The sequence below is a fragment of the Physella acuta genome, unplaced genomic scaffold, assembly GCF_028476545.2.
Source record: "Physella acuta isolate Inbredline_101_S28 unplaced genomic scaffold, ASM2847654v3 ptg000988l, whole genome shotgun sequence".
NCBI lineage: Eukaryota > Metazoa > Mollusca > Gastropoda > Physidae > Physella > Physella acuta.
Window position 1 is genome coordinate 56,566 of NW_026732505.1, and position 20,399 is coordinate 76,964.

Genomic DNA, 20,399 nt, shown 5'->3' on the forward strand with positions numbered 1-20,399 from the left:
ATGTATTTTATTTCAATAGCAATAAAAATCTTTAAAATACGAAATATGCGATAAACTTTTAAAATGTGTTGGTATAAGTTGTTTTTTTTTTGTCGCCTTGGTCAAGTCGGAAAAGCGCACGGTTAAAAAAAACAGTTCCCTTTCAAACCTGACGGTCTTTAAGGCAAGTAAAGTAGAGTTCACTTGTTTTTGTCACCTTGTATCTGCCCAGCCGCCTTTACTTTACTAACGTGAGTTAGGTACCCATCAGAGCTGGGTGGACTCAGGGAGGGTCTAGTTGAAACCAAATTCGAACTCGAGACTTACGGGTTAACAGTCCGTTAAGTCCAGAGTTCGAAGCAGTTCTTCTCGTGAGACTCGAAAATCAAACAACTGCTGCCAAGTGGTTTGCTGTTGGATGGACAATGGCTATGGAAGCAGATCCAAATAGAAAAGCAGGCTGATAGCGCATAACACGTTGACACGTAATACTTAATTCTGTTGCAGTGAATATCTTCCAACATATCAGTGGCACACTGATACTCTAGTCCCCCCACCCCACAGCAGTTCCCAACATAAACAGAGTTATTGTCAAATCGATTCATGGAGTTAATTCTATAGCAGGATTCTGCTTTATAGTTAAAATAGGAAAATGATCTTTTTTTTGTTAATAAACCGAGGCAATTTTTTCAAAAGTTAGATTTTGAAATGGGATCGGCGTGGTCGAGTCGGTAAAGCTCATGGTTACTAAACCGAAAGTCTCGAGTTCGAACACTGCCTTGTAGTTTGTTCTTGGTTGGAGTCAATGGCCTCGATGGCGCATAACCAGTTGACACGTATACTCAATTGTTTTGGAGGGGATCCCTTACAACACTAAAATTAAGAACGAAGAAGAAGAAGAAATGAAACATTTAAAGAAAAAAAGGTCCTAATTAATCTGACAGCTGTAGAGCATATTGTTGCTTCATATAATTAATCAGAACATTAAATAGCATCTACCATACAAGCCTTCTACAACAATACAGCTCAATATGCACAAACATGCTTGAAAAAATTAACACTTGAAATTAATACAAAACTCATAAGAATAAGTCTAGTGTATCATTTATTTTGTTATAAAAGATGATTTGATGTCAGTATTCTGAATAAAATATTCAGCACATTGATTGTAAAAAACATTGTTAACTAATTTCACAAGATAAACTTGCACGCAAAAACCGATTGGTTTTGTGAAGCTGATGAATAACTTTAAAATAACATTCTTTTCTACTTCACTCTACTTTCACACGATGCTAAACATGAACAAATGTGCATACATTATATTTTTGTTGTTGCTTAAATTGAATTAATCTTAGTACATTTTTGGCTTGGCTTTGTGATGTAAAACTGTTTTGTTTAATGTGTTTATACTCTTTATAATATCCCTTGTATAATTTTACAACATGTATTATATTCTTTTTCGAATATTATTTTACGTCTTTTAAAAATCATTTGGTTATTTATCAAAGTTGAAAAAAAATGTTTTCCTTTTAAATATGAAAGATGTAATGATTATCGTTTCACTCAATGTCGGATCTCATTGTCCACTTGTCTTTTCCCTTAGGTCAGCAACAGTCTAGGTCTCATTTTGTAGACAGCCCCTCCGGTATTGTGGCGTTAGCTGTGCTTGGTCCTGCTTGGTCTACCGGGTTTTGTTTCACTCGTTTGTTGGCCAAATTTCTGGTTAACCGCATCTCGCGTTTTCGCCGTCTTTGTTCAATCAAAGCCCGGACAACCCTCTCCGATTCCGGATGACTGAACTGTTTCGGGGTCTGCAGAAGAAATAAATGATCTATTCTATATATATATAATTCTCTTCATGGGGACCATAGAAGACACCACGCAGCTTAGCCACCAACATCATCACCACCTGTCAGGTGAGCTGTGGTCCACCCCGAATGTTTACAATCGTAGAGCCGGTTCGGCTAATAGGGGTAGGGGCAGATAATTTAGATTTAAAAAGGGGAGGTAATAACAATTTCTCGCGGAGGGGTGGGGGTGGGGAAGGGAGGGTGAGGATAATCGTCTTTACCAGCTACTGATATTGTTTTAAAGCAAAATATTTTCAGTCTCAGCATTGGTAATGAATTATGAATTACTGAAAAGTAGAAAATAAAAAAAAAACTAAACAGCGGCGTACGCTTACGGCGCGGATAAGCTCGTATGGGATATTGTGCTTAGTTAGCTTGACCTACTTTTTCGACCTACTTTTTTTTTACCGTCGTCATGGTAATGTAATGATGGCTGCCAAAAATGACGATACCGTTATTCGTTTTTTTAACAATGCTTCACGGTCATTTCAGAAATATATATTTAAAATCGTTATTTTTGCGTATTATGCAACGATACCGGTCTAGTTTTAACTATGGAAGACTAGTGTTTGATGCAAAATTGCCGTTTGTACATTATTTTGGTCTAACGACTGAGAATATCGAGCAGAACAAAATAAGAGTAAGCAAAACACATTTCAGCCCAACTGCAGTGAACGGTCAATCGCGTCACAACAACACTCCTTACACAACTAACCCACCGTATCACTGAAAATCAGTCATTTCATCGTAGACATTTAAAAACAAACGCGTTTTTCAAAACTCATTTTCTAGGCTACCGATTAAATATGATAAATAAAATTGGTATCAAATTAAAGGTAATTAATGTAGTTTTTAATTGTTTAAGTCATCTTGAACAATAATGAAGTTTAAAATCCTATGCGACACTCTATGTTTAGTGTAATCGAACTTCATAGTTGATAAGTACCTTATAAAGAAACGTCTTCATTACTTTATAACCTAAGTCTCCATGACATCTATTTTAATGAGATAAACTGAAAAAGAATTTTTCTATCTGTAAGGAAGGCCGAGCATTTCATTCTGTTATAATAAATTGAAGTAGATTTTAGCTGTTACTGTGACTTCGGCATATGCAGGGATAGTGCAGTATATTTTAACGATTTAGGGGTGGACCAACGAAATTTTTTAATTACTAAGGCTAGGACCCCTTGTTGTATCGTAATTATTTAAGTTGTGATGTGTTTTAAACTATCTTTCTATCTTAGTCTTACCTTTACATAACGTTTTATACTATATTTCTATCTTCTTCTTACCTTTACACAACGTTCTAAAATATCTTTCTATATTACTATTACCTTTACATAACGTCCTACACTATCGTTCTATCCCAGTCTTACCTTTACATAACGTTCTATACTCTCTATCTATCCCAATCTTACCTTTACATAACGTTCTATACTATCTATCTTAGTCTTACCTTTACATAACAGTCTATACTATCTATCTTAGTCTTACCTTTACATAACAGTCTATACTATCTATCTTAGTCTTACCTTTACATAACAGTCTATACTATCTATCTTAGTCTTACCTTTACATAACAGTCTATACTATCTATCTTAGTCTTACCTTTACATAACAGTCTATACTATCTATCTTAGTCTTACCTTTACATAACAGTCTATACTATCTATCTTAGTCTTACCTTTACATAACAGTCTATACTATCTATCTTAGTCTTACCTTTACATAACAGTCTATACTATCTATCTTAGTCTTACCTTTACATAACAGTCTATACTATCTATCTATCCCAATCTTACCTTTACATCTATCAGATGGGTACATTTCCTCACGAGCCCTATAAACGCCAGATCAATAAATCCACTTTTCTTTCCAATGTCCAGTTCAAACTTGTTCAAACTATGTCTGTAGATTTATAATCTGGTTTTATTTATAGGCATAACATAGGTGAGTGCTTTAAAAAAAAACAATTATAAACTTTTATTAACATAAAGGTTAATCTAAGTAAAGAAACAATTAGTCATGCAATTAAATTTTAAAACATCTAAATTTTACAACAAAAGTGGAGATAACGTTAGAATGGACACCAGCGAGAAAAGTCTCAAAGGTATTTGAGAGGTGTATAAATTCATTTAAAAATCATGCACAGCGTAGTTACAATTAATATGGTTATAAAATCCTGTCTATCTGGTTTTTTTCGGACTTTACTAAAGATTGGATGTATTTGATGTTTATAATATTTTCGGTAACTAAATAAAAATTAAAAAAAAAGCAAAAACAATTTGGTTTTCACGTGTAATGGCGACATAAACAATGGCATCCTGCTATTGGATAGGCCGCCATTGATTTTATTGTACACATTGTAAGCTAAAAATAGAAAACTAGGTCATGGGGTTTTAAATTTGCATTGTAATTTAAAAACTTGATCTGCAAAGTTTTGTAAACAAATAGTTATCGATCACTAAGTTACTGTACAGCCAATCAATATTTGTCTTACGAAAGTGAAACATCCGGTTATAACTTAGGCTTGATGAAAATAAATAGAAATGTAGCCTTAAACTCAACAAATTATTTTCAAGTTCTCTGGATTTGCAACTTTTATAACATTTATTCTAAAAATATAAAATTTCTAAATTAATTTTAGGCTTAAGTTTTTATTTTTTATTTTTTTTTACGGTCTAAATCTAAAAAGCACGTTTTTATTCCATGTCAACAACATTGGGGACGGAATCTCGTCAACTCGCTCGCCTCCATTAATCTCTAGCGATTTCTTGATCGGCTTGTTTACATTGGTGAACTGTCACGGACGGCTGGTTTCAGTTGTGAATAGTATCTTAGTGTACTGAATGGGTATGAGAGTATGTGTGTAGTGGAATATGTATTAATAAAAGATGTTGAATGTGACATCTCAACAGTTTCCACAGGCATTATGTAGTATCAGACAATTGATTGTTTGTTTTTAGATATTACATGCTTCTAATCAGGTTTTAAAGCTAATACTTTTCGTTTTAGCCTTGATTTTAGTCGTGATAAGTTAATTAAGAAGAAATAAGTTGAAAGTATACCATATATAAACAATTTAATAAGCATTTAATGTACTAACAACAAGAAAACGAAAAATGCTTTCATTAACAAAAGTTTTGGTTGCTAAGATATGTAATAGATCTAATGGGAGACACTATCTTTTATTTAAGAAAACATATTTGATTCCCCAGACCGCACTCTTCTTAGCTCATTGAATCACAATTAAAAATATATATATATAATTCATGTTTAAAAATTACATTTAGACGTTTAGTATTTTAAATAAATAAACCATTTTCAACGAATGAAAGTGCATGTGAAAAGAAATATTACTATTGTAAATCTGTATCAGTCCTAATAAGTCAATGAAGAAAACTGTAATCCTTATTAAGCGTTATTAAAAAGTATCACCGATTTCCCCTAAATTTGATATCTGCCGCTTTCTGTTGTAGCAAACCCTCCCCCCCCCCTCAACTTTTTCCAGTCTTTGAATGTAATGTCTGCTACCCCAATGAGGGGTGGAACAATACAAGATTGTAGCTCCCCAAAACACACAAGATTAATTAATGCGAAACACTTTAGTCGAAGCTTGGATTCGGTAGATCATTCGCAATTTTTTTTCTCACTGACCTGTACATGAACTAATGTTTCCCCCTCTCCTCCTCTTCCCCAGTCTAAATGACCTAATACTCTGTATATTTCAGTTGCCCGACGGTCCGTTATGTTTTAGAGAGAATAAACGTCACCCACACCCCATAGTAAAGAGCAGAGGCGCAGCGATAGGGGGAAGGAGGGTACAGATGTCCCTGGGCGCCAATCCTAGAGGCGCTAAATGCGTTGGAAAAAAAAATTAAAAGCTCATTTTAGCATTTTTGAATTAAAAATATTTTTAAAAAATATATATATAGGGGGGGGGGGGCAAATTGAAAGTTTGTCCCCCTGCGCCGGGAGTTGTCGCTACGCCTCTGGTAAACAACACTGGTCTCGCTCACCTGAAGTTCATTGTGATATGCCCTAACAAGGCCGCCGTTGTCACGCTCCCCACCTCAGGCTCGTTGGGTCCTGTCTGTAGCATCAGTCTTATCTTCTTGACCGGTATGGCGGGATTTAAGATGCGGACCATTTTAATCAGGGAATAGACACCCTCAATGGTAAACGTCACTTTCAGTGCTGGAATAGCCGTCGTCTGGGAATGGCGGTATGAGGGTTATAATAAAAAAAACAAGTTAAATAATAAAATAGTTATTGGAGTGTTGGATTAGGTGGGACATTATATTAATGTCATGGGGTGATGCCGAACATTACCTCTATCAGTCAAACCCTACACCCCCCCTTCCCTGTCAATTAAATTACCTTTTATATTACCTGCGCAGGAAAAAAAAAACATTTTCGTGTCAATCAAACCTTACTAATCCCCCCCCCCCCCCGCGTGATTACATGACATATCAAATCGATCCCCTCTCCCCTGTCGATTAAATTAGTTTATTACCCACACAGGAGACAGGACATTACCGAGTGCTCAAGTACACTTAAACACTAAAACTAATCCTAGCAATAAATCTAGCCTAACCGTTGAGTATAAATTATGTCAGCCCTATTTTGAGGAAATAACTAACAATAACGTTTGGGATATTATTGTTTCCAATTAAGACTAGGAATAGGGATGAAGTAAGGCCAATTTTAAGTTTAGATTAACCTACAATAACGTTTAGGATATTATTGTTTCAGATATGTCTACGGTTTGGATTAGGAATAGGGATGAAGTAAGGCCAATTTTAAGTTAAGATTTTGGTTAAGGTATACGGAACAGGTTTTATGAGTGTGAATTTTGGTACGTTTAAGGTGACAGTAAAGTTGACAGTACAATACAGGTGACAGTTCAGGTGACAGTAAAGTTGACAGTACAATAGAGGTGACAGTTCAGGTGACAGTAAAGTTGACAGTACAATAGAGGTGACAGTTCAGGTGACAGTAAAGTTGACAGTACAATACAGGTGACAGTTCAGGTGACAGTAAAGTTGACAGTGCAGGTGACGGTGTTAAAGACGGTTTAAATGTAAGCTTGGGTGCGGATGCAAGTGTAGCCGTTGGTGTAGTAGTAGGTTTAGGAGTAGGTGTAGGTGTAGGTGTAGGTGTAGGTGTAGGTGTAGGTGTAGGTGTAGGTGTAGGTGTAGGTGTAGGTGTAGGTGTAGGTGTAGGTGTAGGTGTAGGTGTAGGTGTAGGTGTAGGTGTAGGTGTAGGTGTAGGTGTAGGTGTAGGTGTAGGTGTAGGTGTAGGTGTAGGTGTAGGTGTAGGTGTAGGTGTAGGTGTAGGTGTAGGTGTAGGTGTAGGTGTAGGTGTAGGTGTAGGTGTAGGCGTAGCCATCAAAATTCCCATTATAGTTTCTTCCAAAGCGATATGGCAAAACAGTTCTTGTTCTTGGCTCAAAAAGACGGTCCCTGTTTGTAAACATTGTGTTCTATCTTTGATCTTTTATTTCAGATAAAACTGTTGTAATTGTGATGTGTTGGTAAGGGCGGAACATAGACGCGCTGGATATCGCTTGTGATGCAAGTGTAGCCGTTGGTGTAGGTGTAGGTGTAGGTGTAGGTGTAGGTGTAGGTGTAGGTGTAGGTGTAGGTGTAGGTGTAGGTGTAGGTGTAGGTGTAGGTGTAGGTGTAGGTGTAGGTGTAGGTGTAGGTGTAGGTGTAGGTGTAGGTGTAGGTGTAGGTGTAGGTGTAGGTGTAGGTGTAGGTGTAGGTGTAGGTGTAGGTGTAGGTGTAGGTGTAGGTGTAGGTGTAGGTGTAGGTGTAGGTGTAGGTGTAGGTGTAGGTGTAGGTGTAGGTGTAGGTGTAGGTGTAGGTGTAGGTGTAGGTGTAGGTGTAGGTGTAGGTGTAGGTGTAGGTGTAGGTGTAGGTGTAGGTGTAGGTGTAGGTGTAGGTGTAGGTGTAGGTGTGACATTTGATTTTCCGTCTGCGTTTTAAAACAAATCTAATGCCTTACCAAGGTCTCCCAACTTTTTCTTGATACAATGGTGGTGCTACCATCTACCAGCTTTGTACTTATCTTCAATACCCTCAGCTGTGTTGCCTGACTACCGGGGAGCTCTAGCAGAAAAACGTCACTCATGAGCCCGTAGTCCAACCCCAGCTTTGTCAAGCGACTCAGAGAACGGATTCCGGCGAACACTTCATCAAACACATCCGGTCCTTGACTGGCGGCGTCCGGTTCAAAGAACCCATCGATTTCCAGCGACCGTAGGGTTCTTTTAGACACGGTGAAGAGGGCTCTGAGGATGCTCTTGCCTTCTCTGATCGGCCACCGCGCAGACGACATTTGGAAACATTCCAGTTCATCTTGTCTCGACAGCAAGTGTATCATCGTTTTACGAACTAGCCCCAAGTTATTCCACACGCCGTGTAATCGTAGGTCGGATATCTTCAACTTCGTCAGATTCAGTTGCATTGGTAAAGTTTGCACAAGTCTACAGAAACAATCGATCGTCTGCGCAAAGCCCGTAGTTTCATTACCATGACAGCAGGTAACCGACAATTCCCGAAAGTAGATTCCGCGTTTTCTAATGTGATGGACCGCTTTCTGGCAGTACTTTTTGTTTTTGCTGCGCTGTAACTTCAGATGTATCTTCCTCCAAAAAAGAGCGGTAGAGTTGATAACCTCCTGCCAAGACTGACAAACCCTCGCCGCCTTCATCAGATCTTTTTGATCGAGTTTTGAAAAGATCTTTACTAGAATTCCGTCTGGCAACCTATCCCATTGAGCCGAGCCATCAAAATTCCCATTATAATTTCTTCCAAAGCGATATGGCAAAACATTTCTTGTTCTTGGCTCAAACAGACGGTCCCTGTTTGTAAACATTGTGTTTTATCTTTGGTCTTTTTTCAGATAAAACTGTTGTAATCGTAATGTGTTGGTAAGGGCGGAACATAGACGCGCTGGATATCGCTTCCGTTTAGTAAGAAGTGCGCAACAGTGCACGATTGTGCATGGATTCACATCTTACACATCTTAAATACAGCGTGTCAAAACACATTTTCTAACACCTCTCTTCTAGACTCACAAATTTTATGTTTTACTTTCACATAGAAGAACTATTGTAATTTTGCTAAATAATTTGATGAAATAGGACTGTGTTCATTAATTTATACCTCTAGTTTGTTTGTCTTAAAATGATACCATGAAAACGAGCAGAATTCTGACTCGAGATTTTGAGAAAGGTTGAGTATGAGAAACGTGGATTTTTAATACTATCCAAGTGATGTGTTTGTATTTTTGTGAACGTGTGTGTGTTGTGTGTACGTGTGTGTGGTATGTGTGCGCGTGTGTATGTATGTGTGCGAGCGTGTGGTGTGTGTGGATGTTTGTATGTATATGAGTGTGTGTGGGTTCGTGCGTGTGTGTATTGTGTGTGCGTGTGTGTGGAATGATGTGAGAGTGCGCATGTGTGTGTGTGTTGTGTGTGTGTGCTGCGTTTATGTGTGTATGTTAACGTTTGTGTGAAAACGATTTCTTGAGTACCATTTCAGTTGGATGGACAAATATTCCCACGTAAGTATCATATCAAATTTATAATTTTCATTCAGCTTTTGAGCGATTTCCTATAACTTGAAGTGGTACTTATTCAGCGAACGTTTCTTCAAAACCCTTCAACTAAAGTACCATGTGAGATGGGTGGACGCAATTTCAAATAGAAGTATTAGATTGCGTGCGATGGTTTCTTTCAACATTTCGACGATTTCTGGTAACATGTAGTTTTTTTTCAGTGTATCTCCGTCGGAACCAGATTACTTGTGTACTATTTCAGTTAGCTGACGAAATTCCGTATACATCGGATACTTGGATTGCTATCAAATTTTTAAGTCACTTCTAATATCCGGAAGTGGATTTCCGATTTCTAAAACACCAATAACAAAAGTACCGTTTCAAAGATACATAAAATTCATACATATCTTTTTCTCGTATGCTGTCAAGTTCTGAGTGATTTCTGGTAACCGAATGTTGTACTTTACGATATTTCCGATGGCTCGAAATATAACAACTTCAGGCTTTTTCAGCGTAACGTGTATTGTGTGAAGCGGTATGATGTTCCGTCTCGCTGAGTTCGTAATGACGTCCAGTCCAATCACCTAGGAGATAATTTTATGTATTTATTTTATTGTAATTTACAAACAAAGAAAAAAATCTTCAAAATTTACTGTTAAACCTATCGAACTTTTGAAACATATAATAGTTCTTCACACTTTAACCAAATATCATTAATACATCACCATACAAAAACAAATTATTCTCTCCCCCCCCCCCCCCATTCCCGCCATCTGTTAGTAACTGAGAGTTAAAAACGGGTTTCATCATTGAAATTCTTATAATATGAGCTATAAAGCAGGAAATCGTATTTTTTCAGATTTAGGTGTTGAAAATGTGCATTAAAAATAAGGCTCCACGTAATAACAAAAGTAAAGTTCCCTTTTCGAACCCGGCGGTCCATGGGGGAAAGTAAACTAAATTTGACCTGTTTATGTGACCTTGACATGTGAAGAGATAGTGTGGTCAGCACTATGCCCAGCTCCCTTTACTTTCCCTAACAGATCTGAGTTAACTCAAGGACTTTCTACTGACTTGAACCCGAATTTGAACTCGAGACTTGCGTGTTAGCAGTCTAGTGCTCTACTGCTATACCACGGCGTCCCACAGTGTGTTTAAGTAAAAAAACTTGTTCTTTTTTATAATTTATCAGCAACATAAGTATTTTCTTCTGTAAACGCAACCACATAACTCATCTACAACGATGTATTGCAGTGTAAAGACCATTAAATATCTTGTCGGACATTTGTCCATGTCAGCCTTTGTCAGTGTCGGTCTTTTTCCGGATCCATAATTTTTTTATACGTAGACATGAGATTTTTTTATTAAAAACTCGCAACAATTAAAATATTGTATATTGTATTGTTTATTTTATATATTTGTAAATATGATTTGCTGTCAGTATTCTTAATAATGTATTATTACGTTTATTATAAACAATTATAAAATCAAATTCCCATGATATCCTTGCACGCACAAAATCAATTGCTTTACTAGAATTAATGAATACACAATTTTCATAACACGTATGTCACAATACAAAAATTAGATATACTCTGTGTTATAATTCAACACATCTTTTTACTTTTCGCAAACATAAACACAAGGTTAAACATCATGGAAGGTGCTTCAATCGCTAAAAAAAAAACTAAAAAAAAATCTACAGATATTGTTATTGGTCTAATAGAGTCAGCCCTGTCAGAACTAAACATGTTTTGTTGGATGAGATTAGTTTTTATTTTTGTTGCATGTTTAATATTTATCCTACTATTTTAATATTGAATGACATGGGAATTTTAAAATTGCATTGGTATTTTATCAAACATGAAAAAGTGTCCATTTGTCTATTTATGTATTGTAAGTTTTATAATAAATGATATTTCAGTTTAGACATGTAATTTTTAAAACAGTGTTTTGGTAATTTAATAAAGATAAAAATGTCCGTTTTCAACGAGAAAGATGTAATGATGTTTGTCCTGATCTCATTGTCCACCTGTCCGTTCTGTAGATTCTCTCAACCGTGCAGGTCTCATTCTTCAGACAGTCCCTATGGTATTGGGGCGTGAGCTGTGCTCAGTCCTGCTTGGTCCTGCTTGGTGCTGCTTGGTCCTACTTGGTCCTGCTTGGTCCTGCTCGGTCCTGCTTGGTCCTGCTTGGTCCTGCTTGGTCCTGCTTGGTCTACTGGGTTTATTTTTACTCGTTTGTTGACTACATCTCCGGGTAACCGCATGTTGAGCTTTCGCCGTCTCTGTTGAATCAAATTCCTGACAACCCGCTCCGACTCCGGATGACTGAACTGTTTCGGGGTCTGTAGAAGAGCAGATAGGTTAGTGAGATTTTATCAAAGAATTTGTACGAGATTATGTATTTTCTGTAATAAAAAAGCCAAGTTGATCAAAATATCATTACTATACGTTTAAAAGACTTAATAACTTGTGTTTAGTCTGTATGAATTAGATTAATTTACATTAGATTATCTTCACATTTGACGTTGTGATCAGTGTTTCTTCCAGAGTTTTTTCTCCAGGAGGGGGGGGGGCACTTGAATTATTTTTTTTTTGGACAGGAGGGGGCGGACTAAAGTTTCCATGGTGCGGACACTTTTAAAAGTATATATTTTCTATATAAATTCCATTTCGATGGGGGAGGGGGAGGGGGCGGGGGACGGTAGAATTTCTTCAGAAATATATGGTTCATTAGTTCTGAATGAGAGCAGATAAAGTAGAGTTCTCCGGTTTCAGTGACTTAAGGCAGTTAAATGATAGTATTGACAGCACTATGCCCGACAGTCCTATTCTTCATTAAGATACCTCTCATAGCTAGAAGGACTCATGGATGTCCTGTGAATTCGAACCCGGGATCCTAACTATTTTCGTGTAAGCAGTCTACCTTTCGACCCTCGGAGGAGACATTCTAGCAATAATCGAATCTTTCTGACTAAGGCTTCAGTTGCGGAAACTTTTATGTGTTTAAATATCTCTAAGTGTTTGTGTAGTGGTTTTAACTGTTGGTAGTCTTAAACTGTACGTTTTATCTTACACTTCTGTGTTCTATATGCAAGCTTAATAGGTACTCTATAAGTCAGTGCTATAAGTCAGAGCTTATATTAAGTGGTATTCAGTGCTGAGATCTGTGTGGTCAACTGTCCATATGTTGTGTGATATTTAATACTGAGTTCTGTGTGGTAATTTGTCCATATGTTGTGTTGTATTCAGTAAAATCATTTTACTCTTGTCTTACCTTCACATAAACCAGGTGTTGACATTTCTTGACAAGCATCAAGAACGCTAGGTCGATAAAGCCACTTTTTCTTCCAATGTCAACCTCAAACTTTACCAACGTGTGCCTGTAGATTTGGAATAGGTCTATAGCTTGATGACAATACAGTAAAGATTCCTTTTTAGACTTAGCAATCTGTTGGGCAGAGGAAGTATATATATATATATATATATATATATATATATATATATATATATATATATATATATATATATATATATATATATATATATATATATATATATATATATATATATATATATATATATATATATATATATATATATATATATGCACATATTTTGTGTTGATGGTTAATGTTTCGAGTTCCGACAATGGAAAGATTTATTTAACTTGCTAATCTCAATTCAAAACCACGAGTTGGAGATAATTACCACGTCAGTCGTTAGCCGATCGTCTGTTAGGCCGTAGAGGTAGAGTGAACACGCATCAACCAAACATACATGTAAACAACACATTTCACACCCACCTGTAGCTCATGTTGACGTGTCCCAGAGCATCAACCAAACAACAGATTCCACACCCACCTATAGCTCATGGTGACGTGTCCAAGTAGAGCATCAACCAAACAGCTGATTTCACACCTACCTGTAGTTCATGGTGACGTGTCCCATTTGAGCATCAACCACACGACAGACTCCACACCCACCTGTAGCTCATGGTGACGTGTCCCATTTGAGCATCAACCACACGACAGACTCCACACCCACCTGTAGCTCATGGTGACGTGTCCCAGTAAAGCATCAACCTCACGACAGACTCCACACCGACCTGTAGCTAATGGTGACGTGTCCCAAATAGAGCATCAACCAAACAACACATTTCACACCTACCTGTAGCTCATGGTGACGTGTCCCAATAGAGCCGCAATGCTGAAACTCCCAACATCCGGGCTGTTGGGTCCTGACCTGAGCGACAGCCGGAGCTTATAGACGGGTACGACAGGACTCAACTTGCGGACCGTCTTGAATAGGGAGCACACACCGTTAATGGTAAACGCCACTTTCAACGCAGGGCATGCCTTGGTCTGGTTGTAAGTTGTAAGATGGATAGACAAAAACAAGTCCATTAGTGAATAAGTTAATAATGTATAGGTTCTGTAGTAACGCCACTTTCAACGCAGGGCATACCTTGGTCTGGTTGGGCGAGGGGGAAAAATGGAGACACAAACACGCAAAAGTTAAATAATGAGCCAATATATAATGTAAATCAGGGGTTCCCAACCTTTTTTAAATCTAGAGCACATTCTAAAATATAGGTAGGGTGGCGGGCACCACCGATTTTAAATCGACAAACTCCTTCCAAAGGCGTAGCGACCCTTCCCGTCACCCGGGGACAGAACTTTCGATTTGCACCCCCCTCTCAAACTTTCGATTTGCACCCTCCTCAAATTTTCGATTTGCACCCCCCCCCCCCCCCCCCCTCTCTCAAACTTTCGATTTCCATCCCCTTCAACCTTTCAATGATGTTTATGAAAAAAATTCTGTCTCTGTCGAATAGTGATAGGCGGGCACATACGAATCGTTCGGCGGGCGCCCGCGGGCACAGGGTTGGGAACCCCTGATGTAAAGTATCTGGTAGGATATTATATAAATTCAATACGAGGACGCAAAACACCGCCGCGGTCAATTTATCCTCTTGTAGGAGAGACAACGCTAAAGTCAAACTGCTGCCTTGTTGTTGTTCTTAGATTGACAGAGGCTAAGCAAGCAAATCCAAAAAGAAAAGCAGGCAGGCTGAAATTGAAGTCAACGGCCAATAAGGCGCATAATCAGTTCACACGTACTACTTAACTGTGTTGGATCCAAAAGTTTAATTAAGAACGAAGAAGAATAATATCACAAATCGCCCGTCCCCCCACCCACTCTTTGACATTGCACTGCATGACGAATTATTTTCCTATCAATTAATTAAACGGCCGAAAGGAAAAACAGAATCAGGATATTAACCGGTGGTCTCGTATAAATAGATTCTAGCAATATCACTAATCGAAACGTTACACAAAAAAGGGATTAGGGGTATTGTAATAGTTAGTGCTAGAATTAAAAGATTGGGAAAAGGTATTCTTAAAGATATGGTTATGTCTAAATTAAGAGTTAGGGGTATAGTAACACACATTTCAGGGTTAGATTTAGTTCGTGGAAAGGTTAAATTTAACATGCAAGTGCTTGTTAGGCAAAATGTGTTAAAGTAAGTGTAAGTGTGAGTGTGAGTGAGTGTGTGTGAGTGTATGTGTGTGAGTATGAGTGTGATTGTGAGTGTGTGTGTGGGTGTGAGTGTGAGTGTGAGTGTGAGTGTACGTGTAAGTGTAAGTGTACGTGTACGTGTACGTGTACGTGTACGTGTACGTGTACGTGTACGTGTACGTGTACGTGTACGTGTACGTGTACGTGTACGTGTACGTGTACGTGTACGTGTACGTGTACGTGTACGTGTACGTGTACGTGTACGTGTACGTGTACGTGTACGTGTACGTGTACGTGTACGCGTAAGCGTAAGCGTAAGTGTAAGCGTCAGCGACAGCTTCAGCCTTAGCGTTTGCGCGTGAGTGCATGCGTTACTTTTAGTGTCAGGCTTGTGTGTGGGAGTGGGAGTGTAGGTGTAGACGTTAGCATCAGCGTGAGTGTGATTTTAGGTGTAACTGTTGGTGTGAATGTGTGTGTGAGCGTGGGTATTAATGTGTGTGTTATTGTGAGTGTGAGTGTAATCTTGATTGTGAGTGTGTGCGTTTGCGCATGAACGCGACTGAGAGAAAGAACATGAGTGAAATGTTTAAAGGTTTTTGTTTTTGTCAACAACTGCCTTACCAATGTAACCCAAGAGCTCCTGGATAAGATGCTGGTCTTGCGATCCACTTGGCTTGTTGTGACTTTCAGTACCTTCAGCTGTACTGCGAATGTCCTAGAAAGATTTGCTAGAAAAAAATCACTCAGGAATACGTAGTCGATGCCCAGCTTCGTCAAGCGGCTGAGAGAAAGGATTCCGGAGAAGAAATTATTGAACACTTCCGGTCCATAGTCAAACGAAATCTCCTCATAGAATCCGTCGATGAGCAGGGACTGTAGAGTTCCTCTAGCCACACTGAAGAGAACATAGAGGACGTTGTTGCCTTCATGGACTGGCCAGTTCGCAGACGACATTTGGAAATATTCTAACCGATTTTGTCTGGACAGTAAGCGCGTCATCAAAACACGGATTATTATTATGACGAAACACAGCGGGCTTTCTAGCAGTAGGTCGGTAATTTTCAACTTGGTCAGATTCAGTTTGTTTGGTAAGCTCGACAACAATTCACGAAACTCGTATCTTACATCTTTGCAATGCATACCGTCATGTTTGTGATTGCAGGAAACATACACTTCCTGAAAGTACCTTCCCCTCGTTTTAGCAAGCCAGCAAGCTTTTCTACGGTACATCGGTTTGTTTTAGCAAGACAACCTCAGATGTATCTTCCTCCAAAACTGAGGGGTGTGGTTAACCACATACCGCCAAGATTGACACACAGTCGCCACGCGTATGAGGTCATTCTGTTGCAGATAATCAAATATCTTTATAAGTATCTGTTTCGGTAATAGTTCCCAATGTATTAAGCCATCAGAATTACAATCTTTTTTTGTGAAGTATTTTTCACACGGCCGCTTTGTTTCTGCAGCATACATATTTACCATGTTTGTAATCGTTAACATGTCTTACCGTTGATCTTTTATCAGACGAAACTGTTTTGACCTTCTGTTTTTGTTGGTAATCGACTGAATTTAGACGTCGCAAGAACGCGATAGAACTTCTTCCTGTTAATGTTTTGGTCGCACCAGTGCAGAATTGTGCACGATAAGGGTGTGAAAAGTTTGACTGCAGAATTTTAAGTTTGAGAAACAAAGTAATTCATATAATTCGTCTCGGCTACAATAAACGGAGAATACGCATACGTATTGTAATCTGTTTAAAAAAATTGACGTTTCTTGTGTTGGAAAAAGTACGTTTTACAATTAAGTTATTATGTATATTTGATCTGTGTGTGTGCATGTTAACACGATAACTGAACAACATTTACTGTGTAAAAGGTTGATCTTATATTGTACGATTGTTGGATTCTTTCAACATTCGGGCGATTTCCGATTCATGGAAATTGTACTGGAAATAGGTTAATAAAAACTAGTTTTCATAAATAAGTAATTAATTGCATAGTTAGCTACCACGATTTCTGAGCGATTTGTACTAAACGGAAATGGTACTGTAGTATATATGCGCATGAACATAATAACTTGAACATCAATTAAGTTAAGTATTTGATTCTATGCTTACATTTGTGGATTGTATTCCGACATTCGAAAGCGGAAAGCAAGGTATTCCCGTTTCCTAAAATACCAATAACTTGAGTACATTTTCAGTAAGCGAACGACATTTTATAAGCACGATATTTTTCGTCATTCAAAACGATTCCCGGTACCTGGGGGGGGGGGGGATTGGTTGGTATTTTACTCAATTTCTATTTAAATATAAATGTTATAGTCAACACTTTTAAGAAATTTTATCACACACTATTAAACAGAGTCAAAAACAGCCTATCACCTACACTCTCCCCTCTTATAACCAAGCTTACATTATTTTAAAGATCATGATTTATGAAAGAAAATAATCTTTGAAACACGACGTAAAAGTTAAACAGTTTAGAATTTTTTTTTTTTAAACTGCAAAATGTTTTGCTTCAATTTACCAAAATACTATAATAGAAAACCCCTCATTTATTCTTATCACCGACGGCTTTATGCGGAAAACAACGTTCAGAGTTAATGTATGCAGTGGCGTAGCGAGGTCGGGTGTCACCCGGTGCGGTCGGCACCCCCGCCCGCCCCCCCCCCCCCCCTCGCTACGCCTCTGAATGTATGACAAGATCGTGCTGTGAAATTCTAACCAATACGACCTTTCTTTCAAACAAGTAAGTAAGCCAAAGTTGATTTATGAATACAAGCTGTTAAGACATGAGGTCCTACATTGATTAAGGAGTTATAGGCCTGGTAAGTAGGTCACCAACCAGTTCTATGGCTCATGCAGGTTTTTTTTAGCCGTAGAACTGGTTGGTGACCTACTTACCAGCCATATATTGTTTTTTTTTTCTAAATACATTTTTTTGCAAAGCCATACCAATAACTTCTCTTTGTCAAAGTTATTGTATAAAATAATTCTGCTTTGAAATTTAAAAACAAAACGATCTTTTTTTTTTAAACAAGTAAGGAGGAATGTTATTTTCATACTTAGGTGTTGAATAAAAGGATTCAAGAAAATGAGGATCCAGATTAACCATAAAGTCTTTATGCATATTTTATATACACTTTTTCCCAAAGACATAGCTTCGCACACTATAGTGTTATTGTATAACAGGATTCTGATTTATAATTAAACAGAAAAGCGATCTTTATCTAAAACAAGTAAGTAGGGAATTTTTTTAGAGCTAGGTTATGAATAGAAGCACTTAAGAAAATGAGTTCCTACCTTAATCAAAGCTATAAATCTTTTTTTAGCGCAATTTCCATTCTGGAGAATTGCGTTTATTAACTCGTCATTTCTGGGAATGGATGGATGAATGTATGGATGAATGTGTGTCCGGGCTTTAAGTCGTATCTCCTCCTCAACGAAGCAATATCGATGACTAGTTCTAAAAGCAATTATGTTAAGCAAGTTACGAGAATGAGCATAGGCCATAAAAATTCCGGGTTTCTTTCATGTATTTGCCGGAAAAGCCAAAAAACCTCAAAAAAATGCAGTTTTTGACCCATATCTCGGCAACCAGACCACTTAGCGACTTGAAACATGTACCAATCGATTCCTGCCATAATTTAGAACAATATTGCCGAAGAAAGTTTTCAAAAATATCCTCTCGTTCGGTCACAAATTTTAAACTTACATAAACACCTACAAACCGATCGTTCTTCTAGCTTGAACGCACCCCAGCATTATACGTCAGAGCTATTTTTAGATAACATAAGAAAATTGCGCATAAATGTCACTAGACTTTTTTAATTAACTTGTTTTGTTTAATATACAATTTTATTTCCAAACCAATAGTTTAATCATTTCTGTTATGTGGAACAATCTTCCTAAAAGCAAAGAAACTATTTCTCAAAATATATTCAAAACAACACTAATTAAACAACAATTTCACGACATTCTATAAGGAGCAAGTGCAACATCTAACTTTATTACTGTTTTATAACCTTTCTACTATATTTTATTAATGCAATGTAAATATTATATCTTTGTTTAAATAACTGCACTGTGACAGCTTACTATTTTTACCTAAATAAAATAAAGACGTAGTGTTATAAGTAGTAATAGAAGTAAAATTAATCAGCACGTTAAATATATTTTGCAAGACGAGCAAAAATAGTAATTGTATAAGGTCATATATCCAACATAAAAAGTTTTAATACAGACACGAGAATAAATAACTCACAACAATTCAATGAAGATATATAATGTATTATGTATTTCGTTTATAAAGATGGTTAGATGTAAATTTTGTGAATAATGTATTGTTATGTTTATTGTTTAACATCGTATGAACATTCGCTTAGACATACTTACTTGTCTACATACATTTTTATTATTACAATACACAAACTGATGTAATGGCCAGAAAACAGTGCTTTTTTTAAACACTTAAATTACGTTTCTTTCACTTTTCTCGACATAACACATGGTAAACAAAAAATATGTATCATAAATTGATAATGTGCAAAATTATTATTATTAGCCAAAATTTAATCTAAATTAAAGAGTTAGCCATGTAAGACGTAATTATTGTTTCGTACTTTATAACTTTCTAAATATCTTTGTACATTTTTAAACTATTTCATACTTTTGTGATATACTTTTGACAAGTGATAAAAAATTCATTAATAATTTAACAAAGATGAAAATACGTGTCCATTTTATATGAGAAAAGTGTAATGATCTTTGTTTCGTTAAAAATCTAACTCATCTACTAGTCCGTTGTCTATTTTCACCAATAGTCCAGGTCTGATTCTTCAGACATCCCCTCCTGAGATGTGGCGTTCGCGGTGCTAGGACCTGCTTTGTCTTCCGGGTTTAGTTTCGTTCTTTTGCTGGCGCTGTCCAAAACATCCTTCTATTGTGTTGCCACCGTCTCTCCTGTAGTATTGCACGTACTGTGGTCGCTGCTGTTGAATGGGTGAAGTGGGCCCAAGTCTGTAAGAGAAGAAACAGGCAGCAATAGTTTACTGAACAGGAAAATACTTACTAGATGAAACATCTGGTATACATATATATATATATATATATATATATATATATATATATATATATATATATATATATATATATATATATATATATATATATATATATATATATATATATATATATATATATATATATATATATATATATATATATATATATATATAATTTGGGCTACAGTTTTATATCCATGCATCTGTTACTGTTCATTTTTTCCATTTTTTTTATCCCTCCATTCCTGCACTCCCTCGGTCGTTTATTCCCTCATTTGCTCATATGTTCATTCGTTTATTTACTCGTTCCTTTGGTTATTCATTTCTTCATTTATAAACGTTTCATTCCTTTATTTTTTGGTATCTTCATATTTGCATGGCCTCAATTTTTTCTTTTATTCCTTATTTAATACCT

General features: G+C 37.1%; 2 protein-coding genes across 2 annotated transcripts; both read right to left on the minus strand.

Annotated features, from left to right (window-relative positions):
* Positions 1 to 1,073: 1,073 nt before the first annotated feature.
* LOC131954319 (F-box only protein 39-like) lies at positions 1,074 to 8,801 on the minus strand. Its single transcript, XM_059317913.1, has 4 exons — positions 7,839 to 8,801; positions 5,849 to 6,042; positions 3,632 to 3,737; positions 1,074 to 1,790 (listed from the first exon to the last, which is right to left on the minus strand). Exons 1-4 carry the CDS (start codon positions 8,709 to 8,711, stop codon positions 1,602 to 1,604), a joined length of 1,362 nt encoding a protein of 453 aa, XP_059173896.1. The 5' UTR covers positions 8,712 to 8,801; the 3' UTR covers positions 1,074 to 1,601.
* A 2,003-nt stretch (positions 8,802 to 10,804) lies between these two features.
* LOC131954306 (uncharacterized) lies at positions 10,805 to 16,408 on the minus strand. The gene is made up of 4 exons (XM_059317888.1): positions 15,542 to 16,408; positions 13,568 to 13,761; positions 12,675 to 12,780; positions 10,805 to 11,742 (listed from the first exon to the last, which is right to left on the minus strand). Exons 1-4 carry the CDS (start codon positions 16,148 to 16,150, stop codon positions 11,482 to 11,484), a joined length of 1,170 nt encoding a protein of 389 aa, XP_059173871.1. The 5' UTR covers positions 16,151 to 16,408; the 3' UTR covers positions 10,805 to 11,481.
* Between the last annotated feature and the right edge of the window lie 3,991 nt (positions 16,409 to 20,399).

What these genes read in the sequence shown, in the direction of transcription:
- LOC131954306 (XM_059317888.1), bottom strand. Translation starts at nt 16,150, where the DNA reads ATGTACCGTAGAAAAGCTTGCTGGCTTGCTAAAACGAGGGGAAGGTAC. An exon ending in GGAGCTCTTGGGTTACATTG is followed by an intron (nt 13,762 to 15,541) that starts GTAAGGCAGTTG and finishes ACTTACAACCAG; the next exon opens with ACCAAGGCATGCCCTGCGTT. An exon ending in CACGTCACCATGAGCTACAG is followed by an intron (nt 12,781 to 13,567) that starts GTAGGTGTGAAA and finishes CCAAATCTACAG; the next exon opens with GCACACGTTGGTAAAGTTTG.
- LOC131954319 (XM_059317913.1), bottom strand. Translation starts at nt 8,711, where the DNA reads ATGTTTACAAACAGGGACCGTCTGTTTGAGCCAAGAACAAGAAATGTT. An exon ending in GAAAAAGTTGGGAGACCTTG is followed by an intron (nt 6,043 to 7,838) that starts GTAAGGCATTAG and finishes CGCCATTCCCAG; the next exon opens with ACGACGGCTATTCCAGCACT. An exon ending in CCCATCTGATAGATGTAAAG is followed by an intron (nt 1,791 to 3,631) that starts GTAAGATTGGGA and finishes TTTCTTCTGCAG; the next exon opens with ACCCCGAAACAGTTCAGTCA.